The sequence below is a fragment of the Squalius cephalus genome (assembly GCF_949319135.1).
Source record: "Squalius cephalus genome assembly, chromosome: 4".
In the NCBI taxonomy this organism is placed as follows: domain Eukaryota; kingdom Metazoa; phylum Chordata; class Actinopteri; order Cypriniformes; family Leuciscidae; genus Squalius; species Squalius cephalus.
The window spans coordinates 25,271,618-25,296,221 of NC_137125.1; the positions used below are offsets into that span (position 1 = coordinate 25,271,618).

The 24,604-nt window shown below is 38.7% G+C and overlaps 2 protein-coding genes across 3 annotated transcripts in view; one reads left to right on the plus strand and one right to left on the minus strand.

Moving 5' to 3' along the window:
• LOC307157356 (uncharacterized protein) overlaps positions 1–24,604 on the minus strand; it is a 268,751-nt gene that overhangs the window by 214,162 nt on the left and 29,985 nt on the right. Inside the window, exon 3 of one of the 2 annotated variants that reach the window (XM_079869248.1) lies at positions 22,128–24,079. The exons of the other annotated variant lie outside the window; for it this stretch is intronic. Coding sequence (XP_079725374.1) covers positions 23,151–24,079 — 929 coding nt within the window. The 3' untranslated portion in view covers positions 22,128–23,150. Of the gene's footprint in view, positions 1–22,127; positions 24,080–24,604 lie in introns of those variants that run through there. 2 annotated transcript variants of the gene reach the window in all.
• LOC307157003 (lactase/phlorizin hydrolase-like) lies at positions 1,791–8,949 on the plus strand (the record flags this gene model as incomplete). Its single annotated transcript, XM_079868731.1, has 12 exons — positions 1,791–2,543; positions 2,619–3,264; positions 4,125–5,681; positions 6,072–6,340; positions 6,450–6,740; positions 6,842–7,040; positions 7,163–7,365; positions 7,449–7,555; positions 7,656–7,787; positions 8,187–8,410; positions 8,496–8,732; positions 8,822–8,949. 12 exons carry the CDS (start codon positions 1,791–1,793, stop codon positions 8,947–8,949), a joined length of 4,746 nt encoding a protein of 1,581 aa, XP_079724857.1.

The following is a 24,604-nucleotide window of genomic DNA, read 5'->3' on the forward strand; positions in this document are numbered from 1 at the left end:
TGGTGATGTAATGCCACTGTCTCATTTCATACAAACCTTATCCATTATCTGAGAATCATTTTTGGAGATAAATGTACTACTAATATACTTTTTTATTATTATGCAATGCATTATATAATTTTATTATATATTTTCTATGTGTCCACAGTAAATCTAAAGTATGATTACCATAATGAGTGTGTTCTGACATGTGTTGTTTAACTCCCAATAGATTAAAATGTCTATAAATGCCAACATCAATGCATCTTTTTCATTATCTTCATGGCTCAGCAAATAATAAAGACTTTATCTGCAGCCAGTACTAACTCAGACAGAAAATCAATAAATTATTTCATAAAGTCTCTTTAGATATTGGTATCCGTATCAGCCATCGAAAAAGCTTTATTGATCAACCAGTATTGGTGAATGTATCCATTTCTTGTTAAATTGATAAATCAGCTTAAGCAACTGAGAGCTTCACGGTAGAATCTGCCACATTGCGTCCCATTAATACATCCACTAGCCACCTGTGAACATCTATATGTCACTCTAGAACTAGGTACTTGAATATCAGTTTTGCAAGATAAGGTTTGTTGGATAAGATTGAATATCTGAATATATTGAATATATTTGTATCTTCTGTGATTTCCTTTGTGTGTTTGATAGGCATAACTTATGGATGTCACAATTACTTCACAAGAAATTTGAAAACAAGTTTTGGACAAATGGAAAGGACGGTTTTCTTTAAAGATTAATTAAGAGGATGTTTAAGTGAGGACAAAAAAAAAGGTTTTTGAGACTTGGTCTTGTGAACCCATTATTTAAAAAACAACAACACTTGGCTTGTTTGGTTAAATCAAAACGACCCTGGTGCGATTGCTCTGTTAGTGCAGTTCATTTGAATAATCGTGAACGCTGCCATCCGAACCCCGGTGCCACCAAACAAGCAGAACAAGATCGCTGAAAAGATGGGTCTCAGTCCTCTTTCCAAACAAACTCTGCTGCGGTTTGAATGAAATATGAAAGCAACACAGATCAAAGATATGTAAACGAACCAAAAACAGGACATGATGCCACAAGATGCAACCCTAAAAAGGACAGAATGCTCAAGCACTCCTGTTTTTCCTCGTCATATTTACCCATCACAGTTCGGTACAGGTATCAGAACTGCGTCTCCTCACAGCAGATCTTTTGATAAGATCACAGCAGATCAAATGTTTGTGACGGAGGGATTCCTGCCGCTGTTTTGACTCTTTTACACATATTATAAGCTCTTCACGAGTTCTCAGCTGGTCAAAATACCATATATGCAGGCTATGCACACACAATGAGTGCATTTATCCCAGCACACAGCATTGCTTTGGATGTTTGGTAAGTTCCGACACGAAATATACGTAATAAAAGCCAACCAATCAGGTTGTGAACATATCACTATGCCTTTAGATTCGGTATCTTTAGGTTCTGTGTTAAAACAACAGTGTGACCACTAAGAGGACCAAGACTACACTTTTATTTATGTTTTTGGTTCGGACCAATCGAAACAAACAGACCGAACTACACGTGTGAACACACCCTTAATGACTGCCATAAACTGTATCACTAGTTGGATTAAGTTATAGTTTAACTAAGTTAAAAGTTAAACTCCACAATTGTATAATTGATATGATTGTATAAGTATGATTGACACTCTTGTATAACTCTATAACTGATTGTATAACTGACACTCTTGTATAACTGATTGTATAACTGACATAACAGCCGTGGTGGTTATAAAGAGCTTTTTCCACTCTTCCCCACTTGCAACTGACAAGATGAAGGTCCTAGAGGGATTTCTTTCTTTAGGTTTGTTGACTGTTATTTTCAGCTCCAGTAATGCAAAGCAACAGAAGTTCAGGATTCCTGTCCATCAGAAATCAGCTTCTGCAATCTCATACCAGAAGGTCTGGGAGAAATTCAGAAGTCAAAGCGAAGCTGAGCGTGATGAGTTTCTGAGTGGCTCGTTCCCAGTTGATTTTGAATGGTCCGTCTCCAGTGAGAGTTTCAAAGTGGAGGGTGGATGGGCTGAACACGGGAAGGGTGAGACCATATGGGATCGTTTTAGCCATGAGGGTCATGTCTTTGACAAACAGACCACTGATTTGGCCTGTGATAGTTATCATAAGGTGGACTATGATGCGTATCTGCTTAGGGGAATGATGGCACCTAATTATCAGTTCTCAATTTCCTGGGCTCGCATTTTCCCCACTGGACACAGAGAAAGTTTGGTTGACGAGGGGGTTGCTTATTATGACAAGATGATTAACACACTTCTACAATCCGGCATCGAGCCTACTGTTACCCTGCATCATTGGGACCTTCCCCAAGCTCTGCAGGACTCAGGAGGCTGGGTTAATGACTCTATTGTGGAAGCTTTCAAAGATTTTTCTGACTTTTGCTTCTCTCGTTATGGGGACCGAGTCAAAACATGGATCACTTTCGGCAGCCCCTGGGTAGTGAGCAACTTGGGGTATGGAACAGGGGAACATCCCCCAAGTATGAAAGACCCAATAATAGCCTCTTACAAGGTGTGTTTGTCAATCAGAAATCTATTTTATGATTTTATAAAGTATATATTGACAATGCTTTACTTGTTTTCACAGGTGACGCACAATGTTCTGAAATCTCATGCTGAAGCCTGGCATATTTATAATGATAATTACAGGAAACTGTACAGTGGAAAAGTGGGCATTGCTCTTAACTCCGATTGGGCAGAGCCAAGGAATCCCGTAAGTGATCAGGATGTTGCAGCAGCTGAGCGTTATTTGAACTTCAAACTGGGCTGGTTTGCTCACCCCATATTTGTAGATGGTGACTATCCAGCCGTGCTGAAGAAACAAATAGAGAAAAAGAAAGGTGAGTGTGGTAAAGAGCTGGCAAGACTCCCCGTCTTCACTGAGGCAGAGAAACAAAGAATCCGAGGCACAGCTGATTTCTTCGGACTTAATCACTACACTTCCCGACTGATTAGTGAGAGCTTGGATAGATGTGACGCTGGACCCAATAATGTTGGGGACTTCGAGGCTTATGCGGACCCCACATGGCCCTCCACAGCTTCTGACCAGATCCAGTCTGTTCCATGGGGGCTTCGGCGGTTATTGAACTACATCTATTTAGAGTACACATCCATCACAAAGGTGCCCATCTATATCACAGGAAACGGAATGCCAACTGAGTACTATGGTGATCTGCTCAATGACATTCAGCGTGTCGACTATCTCAAAGCTTACATTAATGAAGCAATGAAAGGTAAGTATTTTAAGGGAACTGGTCAGTGTTTAAAACTATCATTATATTAATCTTTTTAGTGGTAACAGGTCAGTCTGTGTGAAATCAGAGAGTTGGTGACCTAATCTAAGATCTGTAAGGTATTTCTTGGAGATTCTAAATTTTTTATATTTGAATTATTTATTATTTTGAGGCCAAAAAATGCCTTATAGGGAAGCCGTGTATAGGGTATCTGATATTTCAAAAAGTTTGTTGGCCATATTTTCTTATCAGGATAGCCTGGGACAAGTGTCTTTTTGCATGGAAACATTGCTCGTGTAGACCTACTTTTAAGCCACTTTCAAGATTCTCCTAGTTAGTCAATACTGATAAATGATAAAATATTGTACTGTCCTTTTGATCATAACAGGGACTTAAACATCACATTTGAGCTATTAAGCTTAAAACATGTCCTTGTCTTTTCATGGATGTAATTAAGGCTCCAATGTCACCCACATCTACAAATGTTGAATTTTTTTTACAACTTTATGGGCCATGTATGAAAATATTTGCACCCTGAGAAGACTTTTAACGGTGTAAACTTGAAGGAATCAGGTTTGTCTATCCAAAAATCATAATTATTGAAATATAATACACTAAACATGTTTTTTATTGGCTTGGGAATAATTAATCCTTCAGGGAGCTGAAAATGTATGAAAATGTTAGATTCTGCAATCATTTTACAGACCTTAGTTTTAGGTCACCAACAACATCAGATTTGACACTGACTGACCTTAAAACAATCTTCTACCAATGTAACAAAACCCTTACCAAATCTTAACATCCAGACTATATATAGTAATACAAGATCACTATCTACTAACTACTTATTTCTTCTACAGCTGTGCATTTGGATGGTGTTGTCATCCAGAGGTTTACAGTCCAGTCTCTGATGGATGGTTTTGAGGGTCCTCAAGGCTACAGTCAACGATTTGGATTGCACTATGTGAACTTTGAAGATCCTGACAGGCCAAGAATCCCCAAAGCATCAGCATATTACTATTCAAAGGTGATTGAGCATAATGGATTTGCTGAGACTCCAGCAAGCTCTAAGATGCACATCTATGGAAATAAAATTGAGAGCACAAAACTTCCTAGTCTGCCACCATCTGAAGTTCCTTCAAAATCCAAGGTTGTTTGGGAAAAGTTCTCCCCTCAGACCAAGTTTGACAGACAGCTTTATCACTATGGAACATTTCCAGAGGGATTCCAGTGGGGTGTCTCTTCTTCAGCATATCAGGTTGAAGGTGGCTGGAATGCAGATGGAAAAGGACCAAGTGTTTGGGATACTTTCACTCAAAAACCTGGTATGATCCCAAACAATGACAATGGTGATGTTGCATGTGACAGCTACAATAAAATAGATGAAGATCTATACATGTTGAGAGCCCTAAAATTGCAGACTTATAGATTCTCCTTATCATGGTCTCGAATTTTTCCCAGTGGGAAAAAATCTTCTCTTAACCAGAAGGGTGTGGACTACTACAACAGGCTCATTGATGGTCTCTTGGCAAACAATATCACACCCATGGTGACTCTCTACCATTGGGACCTGCCACAGGCTTTACAGAACATCAACGGTTGGGACAACCCCGAATTAATTAACATATTCAATGAATATTGTGACTTCTGTTATGCAACATTTGGAGACAGGGTGAAGTTTTGGATCACATTTAATGAACCCCAGACAATTGCATGGTCCGGATATGGACTAGGTCTGATTCCACCTAACGTAAACCAACCTGGAGATGCTCCATACAGGGTTGCACACAACCTCCTGAAAGCTCATGCACAAGCTTATCACACCTATGATGAGAAATACAGGGCATCGCAAGGAGGTCTGGTATCCATTAGTCTAAACGCTGAATGGGCAGAGCCCCTGGACATCAACATCCCTCGAGAGGTGGTGGCAGCTGATCGAGCCCTTCAGTTCCAACTAGGCTGGTTTGCACATCCCATATTTAAAAATGGTGACTACCCTGATGCCATGAAGTGGCAGGTTGGCAACAAGAGTGAACTTCAAGGCTTGACAGAATCCCGCCTGCCTTCTTTTACTGACGAAGAAAAGGCCTTTATCCAAGGAACAGCTGATGTATTCTGCATTAACACATACACAACCAAAGTCGTGCGCCATGTGACCAGCATACTTGATGTTGAGTCTTATCAGACTGACCAGGACGTTGAGAAGAACTTTCCAGATGGCTCTGAAAATACTGCCGTTAATGACCAGAAGGCTGTTTCTTGGGGACTCAGGAGACTTCTTAACTGGTTAAAGGAAGAGTATGGAGACCCTGAGATTTATATAACAGAAAATGGTGTGGCTACAGTCCCTGCCATGACGGTTGATGACACTGATCGCATATTCTTTCTTAAGACCTATGTTGATGAGGCTCTTAAAGGTATGTTTACTATAGTTCTCATTCATGACAGTGCATACACACGTATTTGTCTGCTGATAAAGGTTTTTTTTTGCAGAAATCATGAAATACATTACATATTTATATGATAATATGATTATGAAAAGCTCTTTTTTGGACATGGTTTAGGCGTAATTTATTCATACTGCTAGCTGTGTGAATGCACTCCCTCATTTAGAACAATCCAGATGCAGCTTAGCTACACAGAGTAAAATTATGTGTATTTGCACCTATGAATCCTGTGGAAATTTTGCATGAAATTATTTGCTCATGAATACACAAATTGTACAAAATGTATTAGTGAAAATGGCTTAATGTTTGTAATGGTGTTAAATTGTGCATTTGACACATTTACATGTATTGTCTTTTTAGCACACAACCTGGATGGAGTACGTATTAAGGGTTATATTGCTAGCTCTCTGATGGACTCCTTTGAGTGGCTAAATGGCTACTATGTTAGCTATGGACTTCACCATGTGAACTTTTTACTTTCAAATCGGCCAAGAACTCCAAAGCGCTCAGCTCACCTCCTTTATGATATAATAAGAAATAATGGCTTTCCACTGACAGTGGAGGAAGAAATGTTATATGGACATTTTCCAGAGGGATTTATGTGGAGCACAGCAACAGCTGCATATCAGGTACAATCCATTTTAACAAATTCAATTTTTAATCATAGTTTATATATATTTTTAAATAATATATTTGCTTAAAATTATATATGTTTCATGTTATGCTTTAACACCACAGATAGAGGGAGCCTGGAGAACAGATGGAAAAGGTCTCAGTATTTGGGACAAATATACACACACTCCCTCAAGAATAGCTAATGACGACAATGGTGACATTGCCTGTGACAGCTACAACAGGATCGCTGATGATGTCGATAATGTAAAAAAACTGAGGGTCGGCCACTACCGGATGTCTGTTGCATGGCCCAGAATTATGCCAGATGGGACAAACAGGAAAATTAATGAAGCTGGACTCAACTACTATAATAGGCTTGTGGATGCACTCTTGGCAGCTAATATCCAGCCACAGGTGGACTATTTTTTAAATAATTTGCATGCTAGAAATGCACTCTGGTAGCCTAAATATTTTTACAAAATTTTGACAGTCTATTAATCATTTTGATCTGGCAGGTGACCTTGTATCACTGGGATCTCCCACAAGCACTCCAGGATGTTGGTGGCTGGGAGAATGAAACTATTGTCGATAGGTTCAGAGACTATGCTGATGTTGTGTTTAACAGTCTGGGGGACAGAGTAAAGTTCTGGATCACTTTAAATGAACCCCTCAATGTTGCTTTGGCAGGATATGGCTATGGAACTATGGCACCAGGTATCATTCGCCATTAAAATTATACTTTTAATTTTTTTTAAATGTAATTAAGCCCACCAATTTCTGTGTTCACGGCTAATAATGCAAAATAAGGTTATTGATGATGGTCTATCTGTGTCCAGGTATAAATTCCAGACCGGCCACTGCACCATATGTTGCGGCACACAACCTCATCAAGGCTCATGCTGAGGCCTGGCATCTGTATAATGACAAGTATCGTGCAAAATATGGTGGCCTTATCAGCATCACTCTAAACTCTGACTGGGCTGAACCAAGAAACCCATACAAACAGGAAGACGTGGATGCTGCCGTGCGTTATCTTCAGGTACAGATTTGTGATTCATCCATACGAACAGTGTGTAACCATGTGCATAAATCCACAATAAGCCACTCCTCTTCTTGAAACAGTTCATGCTGGGTTGGTTTGCTCATCCTGTGTTCAATGGAGATTACAGTGATATAATGAAAGACAGAATTAGAGAGAGAAGTTTAGCGGCTGGCCGACCTCAATCAAGGTAATTCATATGTTATCTTCTTTGTGAGGAATTTAAAGCTTTGTATTAAAAAGTTTCAATGCTTATAAATGCTTTCACATTTGCAATTCACATCTATCAGGCTTCCAGAATTTACCCCTGCTGAAGTAGCAAGGATTAATGGTACTCATGATTATTTTGGATTGAACCACTACACTTCTGTCTTAACCCATTACTTGGACTACAAAGACTACGAGGACTATGATGCAGACAGGTAGCCTTTTAGTTTTATTCGGCAAAGTCATTCTGTGTCAGGTCCAATTGGTTTAAAACCTACATCAATGTTTAGTATGTCAAGTCAGATTTATTTGTATAGCACTTTATAGCACTGTTTCAAAGCAGCTTTACAGAAATGTATAGTGTTCATGAATAAAATATCTTTATGCCTTAGACACATTTAGAAGATTATCGCAGTACGATAATATAGTTTACATTTTGTAAAGATACTATAACGCAGTTGAGATTTCCTATGTAATATATATCGCCCTAAGTGAGCAGATATGCATACAATGTATGTATGCAGATAAAGTATTGACAACTTTTTGTAAGAGTTTGGCAATAATATAGTTACATACTGCAATAAAATGTTCAATTATGTTGCCATCTATTCCAGGGGTGTAGGAGTTGTATCAGATCGTACATGGCTGGAATCTGGATCCTTCTGGTTGAAAGTAAATCCTGCGGGATTCCGAAAACTTCTGAAGTTCATTAAAGATGAGTATGGAGACCCTGCTGTTTACGTAACAGAGAATGGTGTATCAGAAAGAGGGCCAATAGATCTGAATGATGTCCCCCGTATCCACTACTATAATACCTATATCAATCAGGCCCTGAAAGGTAATCAGATCGAAAAGGACAGCATTAAACGAAAGATTTCTGTGATGCTTTTCCATGCATTATTAATATTATTGTTTGTTTTCAGCATGTTTGCTGGATGGTGTGGACATCCGTGGCTACACTGCCTGGTCACTAATGGACAATGTGGAATGGGCGGCGGGTTTTGAAGAAAGATTTGGCTTTTTCTACGTAAATCGATCAGATCCCAGTTTACCACGTATTCCTAAGGAATCTGTCTGGAGCTATGCTAAAATAGTGTCCTGCAATGGCTTCATTAGCCCAGGAGAAAGTCCCCATGAATGTCAGATCCTTGAACCTGAAGGTACAATAAATCTATCTATCTATCTATATATGTCTGTCTGTCTGTCTGTCTGTCTGTCTATAAATAACTGAGTCTTTTCTGGTTTACAGAGACTAATCCTGCACCACCTCCTGGTGAAGAGCTGTTTTTGGAAGTGTCAGGTCCTGATGCTGATACAAGAAACAAAAAACGTCAAGTAGAGGAACACATTAACCTTGATAAAACGGACAATTTCTGAACATGTGCTTTAAAAGTCTTAATATACATACATATATAAAAATATGTTTAATTACTTAAATTTACAAGTTGTGTAAATATAATTAAGTAAAAAATTATGTAATTCATAAAGCTGAAAAAAACAAAACAAGAAATTATTCTTTACGTAATCAAATGTTCCTAGTAACTTCAACATTAACGTGTGATTAGTGAAGATATGAACCAATGAAGAGCTATCCTTTACTATGACTGGAGTCATAAGGATTTCAAACATTTTCTGATTTTTATTAACTATTTTATTTCATAACTACTTTTCTCTCCAGGACTACAATATGTAGAGTTTGTTTCTGGTGGGACACTCATTAGTGACTCTCAATCAGTGCGGTAGTTGTGTTGCTACAGTAATGCTGGCATTTTATTCTAATTAATGACTGCTTTGGTAAACTGAATTAATAATGAAAGACATGTTTGTATGTATGTTGTATTGGGATTTTTCATGATTGTTTAAATGTATATGCTTCTACTAGCATTAGCTTATGGACGTGCCCTATTTTACATTTAAAAATGCCTTGTGTCTTTACATGTATGTTTGGGCTTTATTTGAATCCATATATGTTTAATTGTATAAATAAAAATAAAATAACTACAAATAATTTGCATCTTTGGTTTTTGTACCGGTGGTGTAAATGAATAAGGATGGCAGTCTTAGTGTATGTTTATTCATATTTTAGTTAATGATTTGTAAGTGCATTATTGTGTCATTACTTTATTTTGAAGGGCACATCACACTTAACTCATTATTAACCATACACTAACATCATCTCATTGCTTGTTAATGCATGACTTGAGGGGGCACGGACCAGTCACAGCTCATGACAAAGAGCCCATCCCCTCCCCATACAGCTGTGATCCACAAAACGGCATTTTAAAGGAACACGCCGACTTCTTGGGACTTTAGCTTATTCACCGTTTCCCCCAGAGTTAGATAAGTCCATACGTACCCTTTTCATCTCTGTGCGTGCCGTAACTGACGCACCCACCGCTAGCCTAGCTTAGCACAAAGACTGGAGGTAAACGGCTCCAGCTAGCATACTAATCCCAATAAGTGACAAAATAATGCCAACATTTTCCAATTTACAGGAAATTTGTGTTGAAACAAAATATGGAGTGATTTGCTCGCAGTACCTGAGAAGCCCCGTTTTGAGGAGCAGAGAGTTCGCTCAGAGTTGGAGTAAATCACTCCGCCCAAGTAGAAGTGCTTCGCCTTCTGAGAACATAGTTCCCAGTATGTATATGGTTAGAAGATGGCTATATCTCATGTGACCTTGTTATTTGTACACACTGTACCTATACAAATCACAACATGATTCAATATTCCATATTCTATTCAATATTCTGTTTCACTTGGAAATACGTCACAACACTGGAGAAAAGTCGTTTGCAACTTCCGGTTCACGGGGACTTTGAAGCACGCTCTTCCCCTGTGTTGTGCAAGTAGGGAAGCTTAGTGAGATACCCCACTCTGTTCTCAGAGAACCCGGGGTTACATGAATAAACTAACATTCTCTTTTAATCAATCGCTCTGTATCTCACTATGGTAATAAATATAGCCAACTCCCGTAACACATGCTTTCTGAAGCCGCCGAACAGACCCAGCAGGAAAGAAAGACGACCTTTCAAGTCTCCGAAGAGCCATCAGAGCCATAGAAGGTGCACTGATATCCAGATGGTCAAATCTGCTAAATGTATGAGGGGAAGCTCAGCTTGCACTGCACAAATATCTCCCACTGAAATCCCCTTAACCCTTTGGGGTCTAAGGTGTTTTCTGACATGTGTTCTGACATGCCCTGACATTTGTGCTTATTTCTGTTACTTGTAACATTTTCTTGATGAGGAGATTAAAAGAATGGCTTTTTGATTGTTTGGATTTATTTACAACACAACAATCAAAATATACATAACGAAGGACAAAAAAAAGCACATTACTGAACACACTGATCTAAAGACAGAATTGAACAGTCACACACCTTTGTGCCATTCATAAAACAGTTCCTGTTCAACATACCTATCATTTTTATTTTACAGAGACTAGTGTGAATGTTTACTCCTGTGAAATGCAAAATATTAAAAATATCTTAGATGGTGTGCGACTCCGTGTCCTACATCACAAACTTGGAAGCAAAATGGCCTGGTTCTGTGCATGAGTGTAGGATTTTCAGAGAGTCACATTTATGCACATTATTTGAATGTGGTAAGGAAAAATTTAATATCAAGCTCACTGTATTACATACATTTATTCTGAGCCTTCTTGAAACAGTTCATGCTGGGTTGGTTTGCTCATCCTGTGTTCAAAGGAGATTACAGTGATCTAATGAAAGACAGAATTCGAGAGAGAAGTTTAGCGGCTGGCCGACCTCAATCAAGGTAATTCATATTGTATATTGCACGCGGCGAATGGAGTAGACGTTCTTTTTAAGTCTCCTCAAGTTGACTCCTGTTTTTGTTTAATATATCCGTCATTATACCAGTTCGCCCAAAGTTTTATGTTACAGCTTTTATTTTAATTGTTGCCGATTGCAGCAGTGTGTCCAAAGTTAAATTTCTTGCTACAGTTAACGTAGTAATGACTTCCAAGAAGCTTTCGAAGGCCTCGCAACAGAGTAAGGATGGCGACGCCATGAGCGATTCCCTCTCCTCAGCCACCGCCAACACTATACTTGCAGCCATTGAGGCGCAAGGCAACGATATAAAACGGCTCATCGAGGACACAAAGTTGTCTATCAATACTCGTCTTGACGCGTTGGATGCCGTGCTGGCCAATCTACAGTCCGAACAGTTGGGTGTTAAGAAAAAAGTTGAAGATTTGGAATTAGCCATGACCGGTTGTGATTCACGTCTGGATGAAGTGGAGAAAATCTGTGACGAACTGCGTTCGGACAACAGATTTCTTCGTGCTAAAGTAAATGATCTGGAGGGCCGCTCACGTCGGCTAAACTTGAAATTTGTGGGAGTAAAAGAAGGAGCGGAGCAAGGTCATCCTACGGAGTTTGTTTCTGGGTTAATCTCTACTCTGTTCGGCCAGGACAAGTTCCCGAAACCTGTCAAAGTGGATCGCGCCCATAGATCGCTGCAACCTAAGCCTACAGAAGACGAGAGGCCGCGTCCGATTATTGCGAAGCTGCATCATGACCGCGACAAGGACCTGATCCTCCGGCTGAGCCGTGACAACGCGCCGCTGCATTACATTGGGGAAACAGGTGCATATCTTCCCGGACTATACGGCGGAGGTGGCCTCCAAATGTCGCGCATTCGGATCGGTGCTGAAAGCTTTGAAAGAAGCTGGGGTGTCCTATTCTCTTCGCTTTCCTGCAAAGTTGCGAGTTAAGTACAAAGACTCCATATCGATTTTCGATTCACCAGAAGAAGCACGAAAATATGCGGACTCTCTATTTAACAAATGACTTCTCTTTACTGATTTTGATTTATTGTGCTGGTGCATTGGCTTGATTAGGGCGGATTGTTAAATTGTTCATTTAAGTTCTTCCTCGATTCTTTCTGTTTTTGACGGCACTTTTGTCTATGTTTGGTATTTTGTCAGCGGTAGGGGAGAACGAGTGATACTTTTTCTACAGCTTACCGAGTAAGTCTTTTGTTGTTGTTTTTTCTCCCTTTGCTCTGCTACCTTCCTGGTAATGGGTGAGTTTTACTGTTTCAGTTGGGGAAACGGTTATGGGTGGGGGGTAAGTTGTAATGGGATGTTCTGGGCTAATTATAGTACAGTGTTTACTGCCTTCTTTGTTCTTTTATTGGTGATATTCAAGTTCGATGACGAAGGTTGATGCATATAGTGCTTTTGGGGGGACCAACGTCACATTTGTATCATGGAATGTTAGAGGTATGGGACACCAGATTAAAAGAGGCAAAGTATTTGCACATCTTAAGTCCCTCTCTGCCGATATTATTTTTTTGCAAGAGACTCACATCAGACCATCAGAGCAGAGACGCCTTAGATCTAACTGGATCTCGCAAGTTTATCAGTCTTCATTTTCCTCAAAGGCCAGGGGTGTTGCTATCCTATTTAGAAAATCTGTCCCATTTCGTTTGTCTACTGTCATCTCTGATCCTTCGGGAAGATATATTTTAGTATCTGGTCATATAAATTCATTCCCAATTTCATGTGTTAATATCTACGGTCCAAATTTTGACGATCCTAATTTCTTTAAAAAGATTTTTGATTTGCTTCCTGACCCCAGTACTACTAATGTAATAATTGGTGGTGATTTTAACTGCTATCTTGACGCTTATTTGGACCGCTCCTCCACTCAGGTCCCTCACATTTTACGTTCAGTTAGTACTTTAAATAATTTATGTAAGTCTTTTAATATAGTTGATATTTGGAGACTACAGCACCCATCCGACAGAGACTATTCCTTCTTTCTCCTGTGCACAAATCATATTCTAGAATAGATTATTTTCTTATTGATTCTAAACGTAATACAGACCAAATATAACAATATTATAATTTCTGATCATAGTCCGCTTACTATGGTGTTTAACCTTTCTATGTCTCAATCAAAGTACAATTGGCAAAAATCAAAAAGGAAAAAGGAACTCCAAGGCACTCTCAATTGCAAAAGTTAAAAAGCCTATTATTATTATGGCTTGGTCACATTAACCCACTAAAAAACTCCAACGCGTTTCGGCTACATGCCTTCTGGGAGTTAAACAGATCTCAAACAAACAAAGTTTCTTATAAACTAACAGTCCACCAATCAGAAGTCTCCATCTGTCAACTGTGGTGCTAAGGTTACAATTGTTAGTACACACAAGAGACAGCAGATGTCATCATTTCCACTTCTTACCAAATCAATTAAGTACACACAAAAAAGTTTTTGACAGATGGAAAAAAGTTGACCTCGCAGTTGTCGCGAGGTTAGTGTGTGAGGTCAGATGATGAGTGATAACCCTTACAGTCTATGGTGACAACGCGGGAAAAAACAGAAAAAAAAACAGAGACGGATGATGGACGCTACTACAGAGACGGAAGGCACGCACAGTATTTGTAGTGTTCTCTGTACCTATTGTCCTGTGCATTGTTCATAATAAAGTTCGTAAAAAAAAAAAAAAAAAAAAGACGGAATTGGGCACTCCTGCCAAAAAACAAAACCCTCATGTAAATACCGCGAATGCAAAGTCTGCAACAAATTTGTACAATAACTCACTAAAAGAGTAAAGAAAAGTTATGTGAAATGAAAAGAAAAACTGTAAAAGAAAAGCAATATGAAATGAAAAAAACGTGTGGAATGAAAATAAAATGTAAATGTAAAGACAAGCAATGATAAATGAACAGAAAATATGCAAATAAGCCTTTAAATAAAGGGGGGGGGGGGGGGCTGCTCGCGGTGGGCGCCGGAAAATTTCCCTTATTTTCAAATCCAAAACTTGACAGGTATGCTTTAACCTAGTGCGACAAGCACCTGATTCTAGGCATATGGTTTCACAATTTGTTTCTCTCTTCTCTTCACAATTAAACATTTCTTCTGATTATCTTAAGGTAGCTTGGGAAAAGGATGCTGGAATCAACATATCTGACAACCTCTGGTCTGAAATCCTACAAAGAATACACAGCTGTTCTATTAATGCAAGACTTCAGTTAATTCAGTTCAAAATTGTACATAGACTGCATTATTCTAAAGTCAAACTCCACAAGATCTACCCAGAAGTGTCTCCAGTTTGTGATCGATGTCAGGGCGCAGAGGGAACCTTATCTCATTCTTTTTGGTTCTGCCCAAAACTCCATAGGTATTGGCAGGATATATTTTCTTGGTATTCTGCGGCATATAACCTGGCTATTTTGCCTGAAGTAGAATTGGCCATCTTTGGCTACTCTGGCACAGTTTCATCTTTTCCTTATTATGTGCAATTGGCATTAATGCTGGGCATGATGGTGGCTAAGAGAATTATATTGAGGGAGTGGAAATCCACTGTTCCCCCATGTTTTCAGAGATGGCTTGCTGAAATGGCCTCTGTCATTCATCTTGAGAAAATGAGGTTTAATGAAGCAAAGTCTCTTAATAAGTTTTCTAAGATCTGGAGTCCCTTCCTCCATCAGCTTAATAACAGTAGCATGTAATGGACTTTGACACATTTATAATACTGTGATTTTAATGCTGATTCTATCCCCTTTTTGTATGTGTTTGATCTTTCTCCTTTGTAATTATTTTAGGCACTTATGTCATTCGTAATGTACTCTGGCCCTTTTTCTGTGTGGGTGGGTGGGTGTATATGTTTTGTTTTGTTTTTGTTTTTTGTTTTTGTCTTTGTTTTTTTTTTGTTTTTCGTTGTTATGTTGTTGTTGTTGTCATAAAACCAATAAAAATCAATATTGAAAAAAAAAAAAAAAAGTTTCAATGCTTATAAATGCTTTCACATTTGCATTTCACATCTATCAGGCTTCCAGAATTTACCCCTGCTGAAGTAGCGAGGATTAATGGTACTCATGATTATTTTGGATTCAACCACTACACTTCTGTCTTAACCCATTACTTGGACTACAAAGACTACGAGGACTATGATGCAGACAGGTAGCCTTTTAGTTTTACTCAGCAAAGTCATGAATCAGAGTCTGTGTCAGGTCCAATTTGTTTAAAACCTGCATCAGTGTTTATTATGTCAAGTCAGATTTATTTGTATAGCACTTTTTACAATACAGCAAAGCAATTTTACAATTTTTCAAAGCAGCTTTACAGAAAATGATAGTGTTCATGAATAAAATATCTTTATGCCTTAGTCACATTTAGAAGATTATCGCTGTGCGATAATATATTTTACATTTTGTAAAGATATTATAACGCAGTTGAGATTTCCTATATAATATATATCGCTCTAAGTGAGCAGATATGCATACAATGTATGTATGCAGATAAAGTATTGTAACAGATTGACCTAATTAATTGGGGTGCCAAGCAGGTGATTAAACCTACTAAATGTATTTGAGTCAGTCAACCGTACAAAGGATTCAAACACAAGAATAAAGTAGGAACCCTTAATATGTGGATGAAGAAACACAAATGTCAACAGGCTCAATTCATATAAACTGTTATTAGCTTTTTTGTTTGAGCAAAATAACATTCAGTGAGGGGAAAGCATTAATGATTCACAAAATGCAAGTTCAACAAAAAACAAATGACCAAAAATTATTCAATTTATAAGGAAAGGATCCCAGAAATTAAAATACTCAATTCCCAATTCTGGGCCCACTTAACATGACAAAATCTTTCAACAAAAAGAAATCAGTTCATTCAAAAATTAAATTTGTTTTAAATTCAGTTCATTCCTTTTCAACTCATTTGGGGTGTGCAAACCACCAGTTTCACAAGTTCCCATTAACAGTTCTTTACTGAGTTCTCAATCCAGCATAGTAGCTTAGAGTTCATAGGTTCTTAGACCATTAAGTCTATTCAGACCAGCACTGAGCAACCAGTCCACTGTGCAGTTCAGAAAGAGTTTTTTTAGCACTTCAAACTATATTTACACAGTCCCATGGACACTCAACTGGCAAACCCAACATAAGAATATAAGAAAAAGAAAAACAATACTTGTTGGGTTTTGTCCCGTCAGTCAGTCCGACAAATGATCTGGTCCTCCATTGTCGTTTGTACCATTGGTAATTTCCCTGAACATCCAGCAACTTCCAAAAGGTCCATAAATCCCAAGGCAATCAATGAAAGGTTCCTTTCACCTCACAGGTTGTTTGGAGATATGCAGGGATTAACTTCCCACATCTTCCCACTACACAAGGCATTACTCTCTAACTGCCATCTTCAGTTCCAACGAACTCTTCGATTATTCATTTATTCTAAGAAAAGTGTATCTTTCACAGTCACTGAACAATAATTATTCCTTATCGTGTACAGCAATTAGAGCATGTAATTGGATCAAGATCGTAAAAGGGACTTTGTATGCAAACAGAGGATCAGAAACCAAATGCATAATTGTGCACAAGTTTTATTAACTAAATCACAAACATAACTAAACTAAACAAACAAACAAACTTACATACATTCATCCATACATGCATAGGTAAAGGGGTGAGTGATGTGGAACCGGAAGCAGGAAATAGAAATATGGAAAAGATCTATTTAACATTGAAAAAAACCATAAGCTTATCTTCAGAACACCTCATTAAAGTATACTTGCATGGCAGTTGCAATCGTGGACAATTCTTGAAGTGGTTGAAGATTGAATTCGTTGATGGGTCTGTGGCATTGAAGAAGAGCATGGTGGCTTCGAGCACATGGCTGTTGTGAGTCGAAGCCTGCTGCCCTGGCCTGCTGAGGGCACGCTGGACGGCGCGGCGTCCCCAAGTGCCGAGAAGACCAGGAGTGGATCGTTGTGTCAGTGATGGTAAAGTTGCAGTTGTTTTCTGGATTGAAGAAAAGTCTGGTGTTCACAAAAACTCTCTGTGTTCCCTGTAACAAGACACCGTCCTGCCAGTGTGTTAGCTTCATTTGGGATGTTAGTTTTTGGTGAAAGTTTCACAGTGAGTTTGCTGGATTATTCATTAAATAAATTAATAATTTGTGTGTGTCCGATTGGTCCAGACGCTACATAGGATTCACACTAACTTTGAGGAGGCTAGCACTCTCTGCTTGTGATGCATCTTTTGCAGTTATCATTGTAAATCATCTGTGAGATTAGTCTCTCTATATCATATAAACCCTTTTTAAAGTGTTCCATTAAAACACAATCATCCTTTTAGTTACTTTTGTATATTTTTCCTCTCATATTTTTTGTCATTATCTGTAATTTTACATCAACCGGTACTTATCCATTCACTTTAAAACAACCAGTACTTATTATAGATTTTTCCTTTAAAAGGAATTCCTTAAGTCTTCAATCTTATGACCTTATTTTTTATCTCCTGTTCTTGCTTAGACGAAACCTTTCATTTCATCGTATTAAGACTGATCTACTTTCTAACCCACATTAACACCAGAATTTTCTTCACCTCTCAGCCTTACCAAACGTGGACGTTTTTTCCACTAGAACCAAACCCTGTTGTGTTATTTTGATTTAATACTGTGAAGCTGCTTTGATACAATCTGCATTGTGAAAAGCGCTATACAAATATACTTGACTTGACTCTAGTTGATATTTGTATCATTTTGGCTTTCTTTCTTTTGAGCAAGTCAAGTTGTTGTTTATCTTTCCAATCAGAATCAAAACTCTTTCTAAACATCTTCTCAAATTCTGCAAATCTCTTTAAAGTGAGAGCTTCAGAGCACAGCTGCTTACAGCGTTTGCTCTCTTCTGTCTCACTATTTGTATCAGGACTCTTCATAAATTAAAAAAAAATTGTACTATATGTCATCAATTTCATTAAAACTGATTTAAAACAGTATTCCTCTATCAAATGGTTGGTCTGCAGTTTCAAATTAATGTTATCATTATTGTCTCAGTCCCACTTATCTCTACTGTTTCACAAAAACTAAAAGATTATATTACTCATATCTCAATCCCTAAATTGCACAGCCATTATAGCTGCTTGCTGCTCCAACTCGTTATGAAAATTCTCTAGACATCATTTTACCACTAAAATATATAATTGTTCCCCATTCTGCTTAATAAAACTTTTGTTTATTCCTTATCTTTATATCACATTAATCCCTGTTAATCATACTCTACGCCTTATTATTTTTATCTGAAACTCACTTTTCATACCATTTCAACTTAAATTGACTTAACAAGCGTTCATAAATAGTTCCATAAATTCTATCAGAAATTTTATTATCATAACATAAATTTTTCTACTATATTTCTTCTCATCTTTCCCTCTTTCCCTACATGCCAGTTCCTTCTGCATCGACTCTCTGCGTTCTCTTTTATCTGCCTCTTCCAGCCAACAATTCACTGTTTGTACACATTTTTTACACACATGGTGAACACAACCACATGTTTGTTTCACTGTTTTTTTCACTGTTTTTTCTGTTTTTTCACTGCCCTGTTTTTTTTTTCTGTTTTTCTGTTTTTTTTCTGTTTTTCTTCACTGCCTTTCTGTTTTTTTCACTGCCCTGTTCAACTGATTCCCTTACCATCTTTAATCTCGTAGCACTCAATGTTCCCTCCCTGGGAAAATCATGGTATTTGATCGACTTCTTGCATGCATTTTTACCCTTAATTCTTTCTCATTTGACAGAAAACCGGTGTACCAAATTTCGCAAGCTTGCTTTGAGATGACCCCATAGTGGCTGTTCACTATCTATCTCTGTGGGTTTTCCCAATTCGGCACACGCCTAGTAATCTGTCAGACATCTCCAATAGATCCGATCTTTTCACCCAAAATCAGACAGGGATAGCACTCCCTGGTGCTTAATTAATTACGGTTTACTCAAAATATTTCCCTGGAGCACTTTCCAGCACTCAATTGATTTTAGTTCACCTAATTCATTTGGTGTGGTTCTTTTGAAACCACTTTGCGAGCACTCAGTCTCAGGCTAGAAATTTTTTGACCTGCCCTGAGGTCTCAATTTCTCCCTGAGAACTTCTTGCACCCGCACCACAGATATAGCCTCAATCTCAGCCGCCATGGTTCACTCACTTTTATACCAAAAGAAAAGAAATTTAGCTGTCTCTTACCAGAGATACTTCTGTTGCCACCCGGCCGGGTTCGTTTTCACTTAATTCTAGTGGTTGCTTCCTCCGGACCCCGGCAGAACGGCCCCTCGTCCCTCAAAACTGTCCAGAAGGCCAATTCACCATCCGCTCTCTGGTCCGAAGGGCACATCCAAGGAATCCCACTCTTCTGACACCAAATTGTTGTGGCAAAAATTCTATTAAAGCATCACTGCATAAGAGACACTCTGAATCAAATAGTCTTTTAAAAAGTATTTATTCTTGCAAGAATAGGCTAACCACACAGAAGTTACGCTGTGGAGTGAGTGAGACACAGACATGAAGAGATGGGCAGCCTTTATACCCTTTTCCAAGGCCTTTCTTCAGCAGGCTTCTTTCCCTGCATTCCACAGATAAGAGACCATTGTTACATAAGTTTCTATTTATCACTTAGCTGATCACTTAGCTGACACTTAGAACCACCAAAAGTCAATACTAGGGTCAAAGGTCCTGTCCCATTATGTTCCTACAGTGTCACTCTGAGCCACTTCCACAAGTATGCAAACATACATATAGCTCCCGTTCACATACCACAATATGAACATAGAAACATGTGACTCACATTACAGTATCTGTTGAAGATCAATGAAAATCAAATTTTTCCATTACACTATACATAATAAAACGATTTTTTACAGCAAAATCACAACTATACTATACTGTCTAACGTCTTTACACCTTCAACAATTCAACAGTTTACTCTTCAGTAGTTAAACATATGCGATTATTACACAAGGTAATAAATTACACATTTGAAAACAACCGTGTCGCTGATCTCTGCGATGTTTGATAATGACGTATCATCTCCCGTGGCCTCCTGGGATAGAAAAGTATCCATTCACAAGCTCTTCAGAATCTGGGCAGAAGCAGTAAGCCATCCGGGAACTTCTCGCCTACTCTTTTATGAGTACTGAGGTTTCGGACATACTACTCGTACGTACTGTTTTCTCCTATATAGTAGGAAAGTAGCAATATTCGGACGCACTATTAGTATACGAACGTCCGAATCTCGCGATAATTAGTACGTCACCCAGGTAATTCTCGCCTACTCTTTTATGGATACTAAGGATTTGGACATACCTATTAGCTCACCTACTGCTTTTTCCCTACTATATAGTAGGGAAGTATGCGGTTTCGGACGCAGCCTATGTCTTGTCAGGACTTTAGTAATACTTCCTGTCCCCAGTAGAATGTCTGTTGGAGGACCATCAAAACAAAGTGTTAGTAGATATTAAGCAGACAGTCTACTAATACTCTAATGAGGGTTATTTAACATGTAGTTGCAAATTTATTTATAGTTAGTAGAACGTCTAAAGTGGAACATCAAAATAAAGTGTTACTGAGTTTTCTAGCACCATGCTTCTCAAACCTGTCCTGGGGACCTGAGACTACCTGAAGGAGGTGGTCTGAGTTTGGTTGCACTCGAACTGTGCTGCGATTCATGTGAATGTGAAAGCAACTCGACTCAGGTGCGCACTTGTTCAGGAAGTAATGTAACCTGCGCATGCGTTTTAGCCGATTACAATGTATTTAGTTCAATAAAACACACGTAAGATGTGATAGTGTTGATGATTTACCTTGAATACAAGCAAGAATGAGCCTGCAGTGTATTAGCGCATAGAGACTGCAATCAGGGAAACAAATTAATTGCACTGTTTCCTCAAAAGAGTCTGTTTGCAAGCAGCAGAAAGCCACCTTCATGCGACGCACATACAGTAAACCCAAATGTCATTTACTCAGCTGCGCATAATTGCACCAAATTAATAAAAAACACAATATATTGACCCGCGTTCTGTTTTCTATCATGCGCAGTGCACATTTGTGAGGACATAAGATGAACGCAAATGCACCAAGGATCAAGATGAGTGTGAAACCAGACCAACGCTGCGAGGGGCGCCGGGAACAATCGAACAAACGTGCACAGTGTAAAAACACCCTAAGTTTTGATTCTCTGGCCCATGATACAAGGGACATTAATGGCCCGTTTCCACCGAGCAGTACAGCACAGTACAGTATGATTACTGTAAATCCTGGTCAGGCTTGCGTTTCCACCACCAACAGTACCCTTACTTGATAGTGTGATAGATTTCTTTTAAACGCACCTAAGTCTACCTGGGTCTTGTCTACAGTCAATGTTAGTTTCTCTGGGTCCCGTCTATAATCGACATCCCCGAACGTCTACAGTCGACGTTAGTTTATCTGGGTCTCATCTACAATCGACATCCCCGTTCAATAATATTTATACTCTAGTGCAGGGTTCCTCAAACTCGGTCCTGGAGGGCCACTGTCCTGCAGAGTTTAGCTCCAACACTGATCAAACACACCTGATCAAGCTAATCAATGTCTTCAGGATCACTAGAAACTCACAGCTAGGTGTGTTTGATCAGGGTTGGAGCTAAACTGTGCAGGACAGTGGCCCTCCAGGACCAAGTTTGAGGAACCCTGCTCTAGCGCATCTCCTCATCGACGTCGGCCGAGTCCCCTAACTAGCTGCGCAGCAATAATAACTGACAGACTTCAGACAATGCCTTCGAACATGCTTTAATCACAGTCAAGGGATCTCAGACAAATTTCAGAAAGAATCCCACCAGCAAAAGGAATACAACAGTTTTTATAGAATAGGAGCATGGCAAAAATGACATGAAACATTACATAATTTCCCTACAATTTGATTGGTTCTTCATATCCAAACCCTTCTGTTACTAGGTAGGAGAAAACTTAGATCTCAAATCATTAGAAAAAGTAATAGAGAAAAGGGTTAAGAGTTCAGTTGATTACTCAATATGTCATGAAACTATTCTAGACAGTATATTTTTGATATTGTCATGGTCAGCACTTCAGAATTTTCCATGGACACAATATTCAGAGGGCATTTTGGTACATTTTGTTCAAGTGTTAGAATGTTAGGCCTGAAAAAGGGAAGTAAGGTTTAGATGTTAGAATCATGGTTAGTTTAAAAGATAGTTTACCATCTTATCTATTAAAAATCCATCACAATAGACAAGTAAAGTAGTGATGGCACCTCATGTTGTCTTTCCCCTTGTAGCATGCGCAAGTGACGATTCTCTGTCAACCAATCAACATGCCCCACAAAGAGGACACAACCAAAAAGTTTGAGAACCACTACATTAAGGCAAAAAGGCTATTTGAAATCCAATTAAATCACAAAAGCAAATAAAATGTCAAAATACAAAAGATGCATATAAAACACATGGCACATGTTTTAGGCATGTCACCTGTTTAGATGGTATCTGAAATGGTCTACATTTAAAAGGTGATGTGAACCTATATTTGAGCAGAAAAACAGAAAAAAAATTGTGGCTACATTCAGCCACATTAATGAATATAGCATTCATTTTACAGAGATTTTCTGGTGCCATTCTAAATTGCAGAACCATTTAAAAGTATTTACAAAAAAACACACACACAAAAAAAAAACACAAATAGGGTCATTTGTGTTTTTATTACACGGATCACAATTAAATTGCCTTCATCCAGAGTGAATGTGCAGATGATTTTTTTAGATTGCTCGTTTTTCTAAATCCATTGTCACACAGATGAACACACATGTGTCTTTCCAGAATGCGTTTGCAAATGATGTTTCAGGTCTCTATGATATGTGAAACTCTCTTTACACTGAAGACACTTGTAAGGCTTCTCTCCAGTGTGAAGTCTCATGTGAACCTCAAGGTTTCCTTTAAGTGTGAAACTCTTTCCACAGTGAGGGCAGGCGAACGGCTTCTCTCCAGTGTGAATTCTCACATGAGCCATAAGATTTCCTTTTTGTGTGAAGCTCTTCCCACACAGTTTGCAGGTGTAAGGGCTCTCTCCAGTGTGACCTCTCATGTGGATACCAAGGGATTCTTTATATGTAAAATTCATTCCGCACTGGGTGCAGGTGTAAGGCTTCTCTCCAGTGTGAATTCTCATATGAGTCTTGAGGCTTACTTTATGAATGAAACTCTTTCTACAGTGAGAGCACATGAAACGCTTCTCTCGAGTGTGACTTATCATGTGATATGTAAGATTTCCTTGTTGTGAGAAGCTCTTCCCACACAGTTTGCAGGTGAAAGGCTTCTCTCCAGTATGAAGCAGCATGTGAGTCTTGAGACTTACTTTATGACAGAAACTCTTTCCACAGTGATGGCACGTGAAAGGCCTCTCTCCAGTGTGAATTCTCATGTGTGTCTTAAGGTATTTATTGAATCGGAAACTCCTTTCACACTGCTGGCATTTGAAAGGCTTCTCTCCGGAGTAAAATATGACATGCCTTTTAAGGCGCTTTATGTCCGGAAAACTCATTCCACACTGACATAAAAAACAGTCCTCTTTTGATTGAATTCTCCTATGGTGATTAAGGGTTTCTTTTCTTTTAAGGGTCTGTGAACAACTAAAAGTTTTTTCTCCAGTTATGAAATCATGATCTTTCTCTTCCATTTCATTCAGTTCTTGACTCTCTTCTTTCAGCAGCATCAGGTCTAAGGTGAACAGAGACAAATACAAGTTAACACCAGTGTAATGGCACAAAGCAACAGACATCAAAACATTCAGACATTTAAAGCTGGAGTCCATAACTTTTGGCGCTCTAGCAGTTAATAAACAGAACTGCATGAGTCTTGCGGAAAAACATTGTAGCCGGAGCTACTTCTCTCTGTTTATGTCTATGACGAGTCACACATGTACTCCACAGCTGTGCGACCCGTACCAGTCTAAAATAGTCCGAAAATAAATGCTTATTATAGGTGTACTGAAGTGATTCAAGATAAGACCAAAACACGGTTTGGAAAGTGGATTCACGATGTACTCACTTATTATATAAATTTTGAACACAAAAAGGTTACGGACTGCAGCTTTAAAGCAACAAACAAAATATATGCTAGAAAATTAGGCCCACAGCATTAAAGATACAACAGAGTATTTCATTTTACACATGGGGTACTTTTTTTTTTGTTTTTTTTTTTTTTTAAATATGCTTGGAGCACAAACCATGCAAAATGTACACA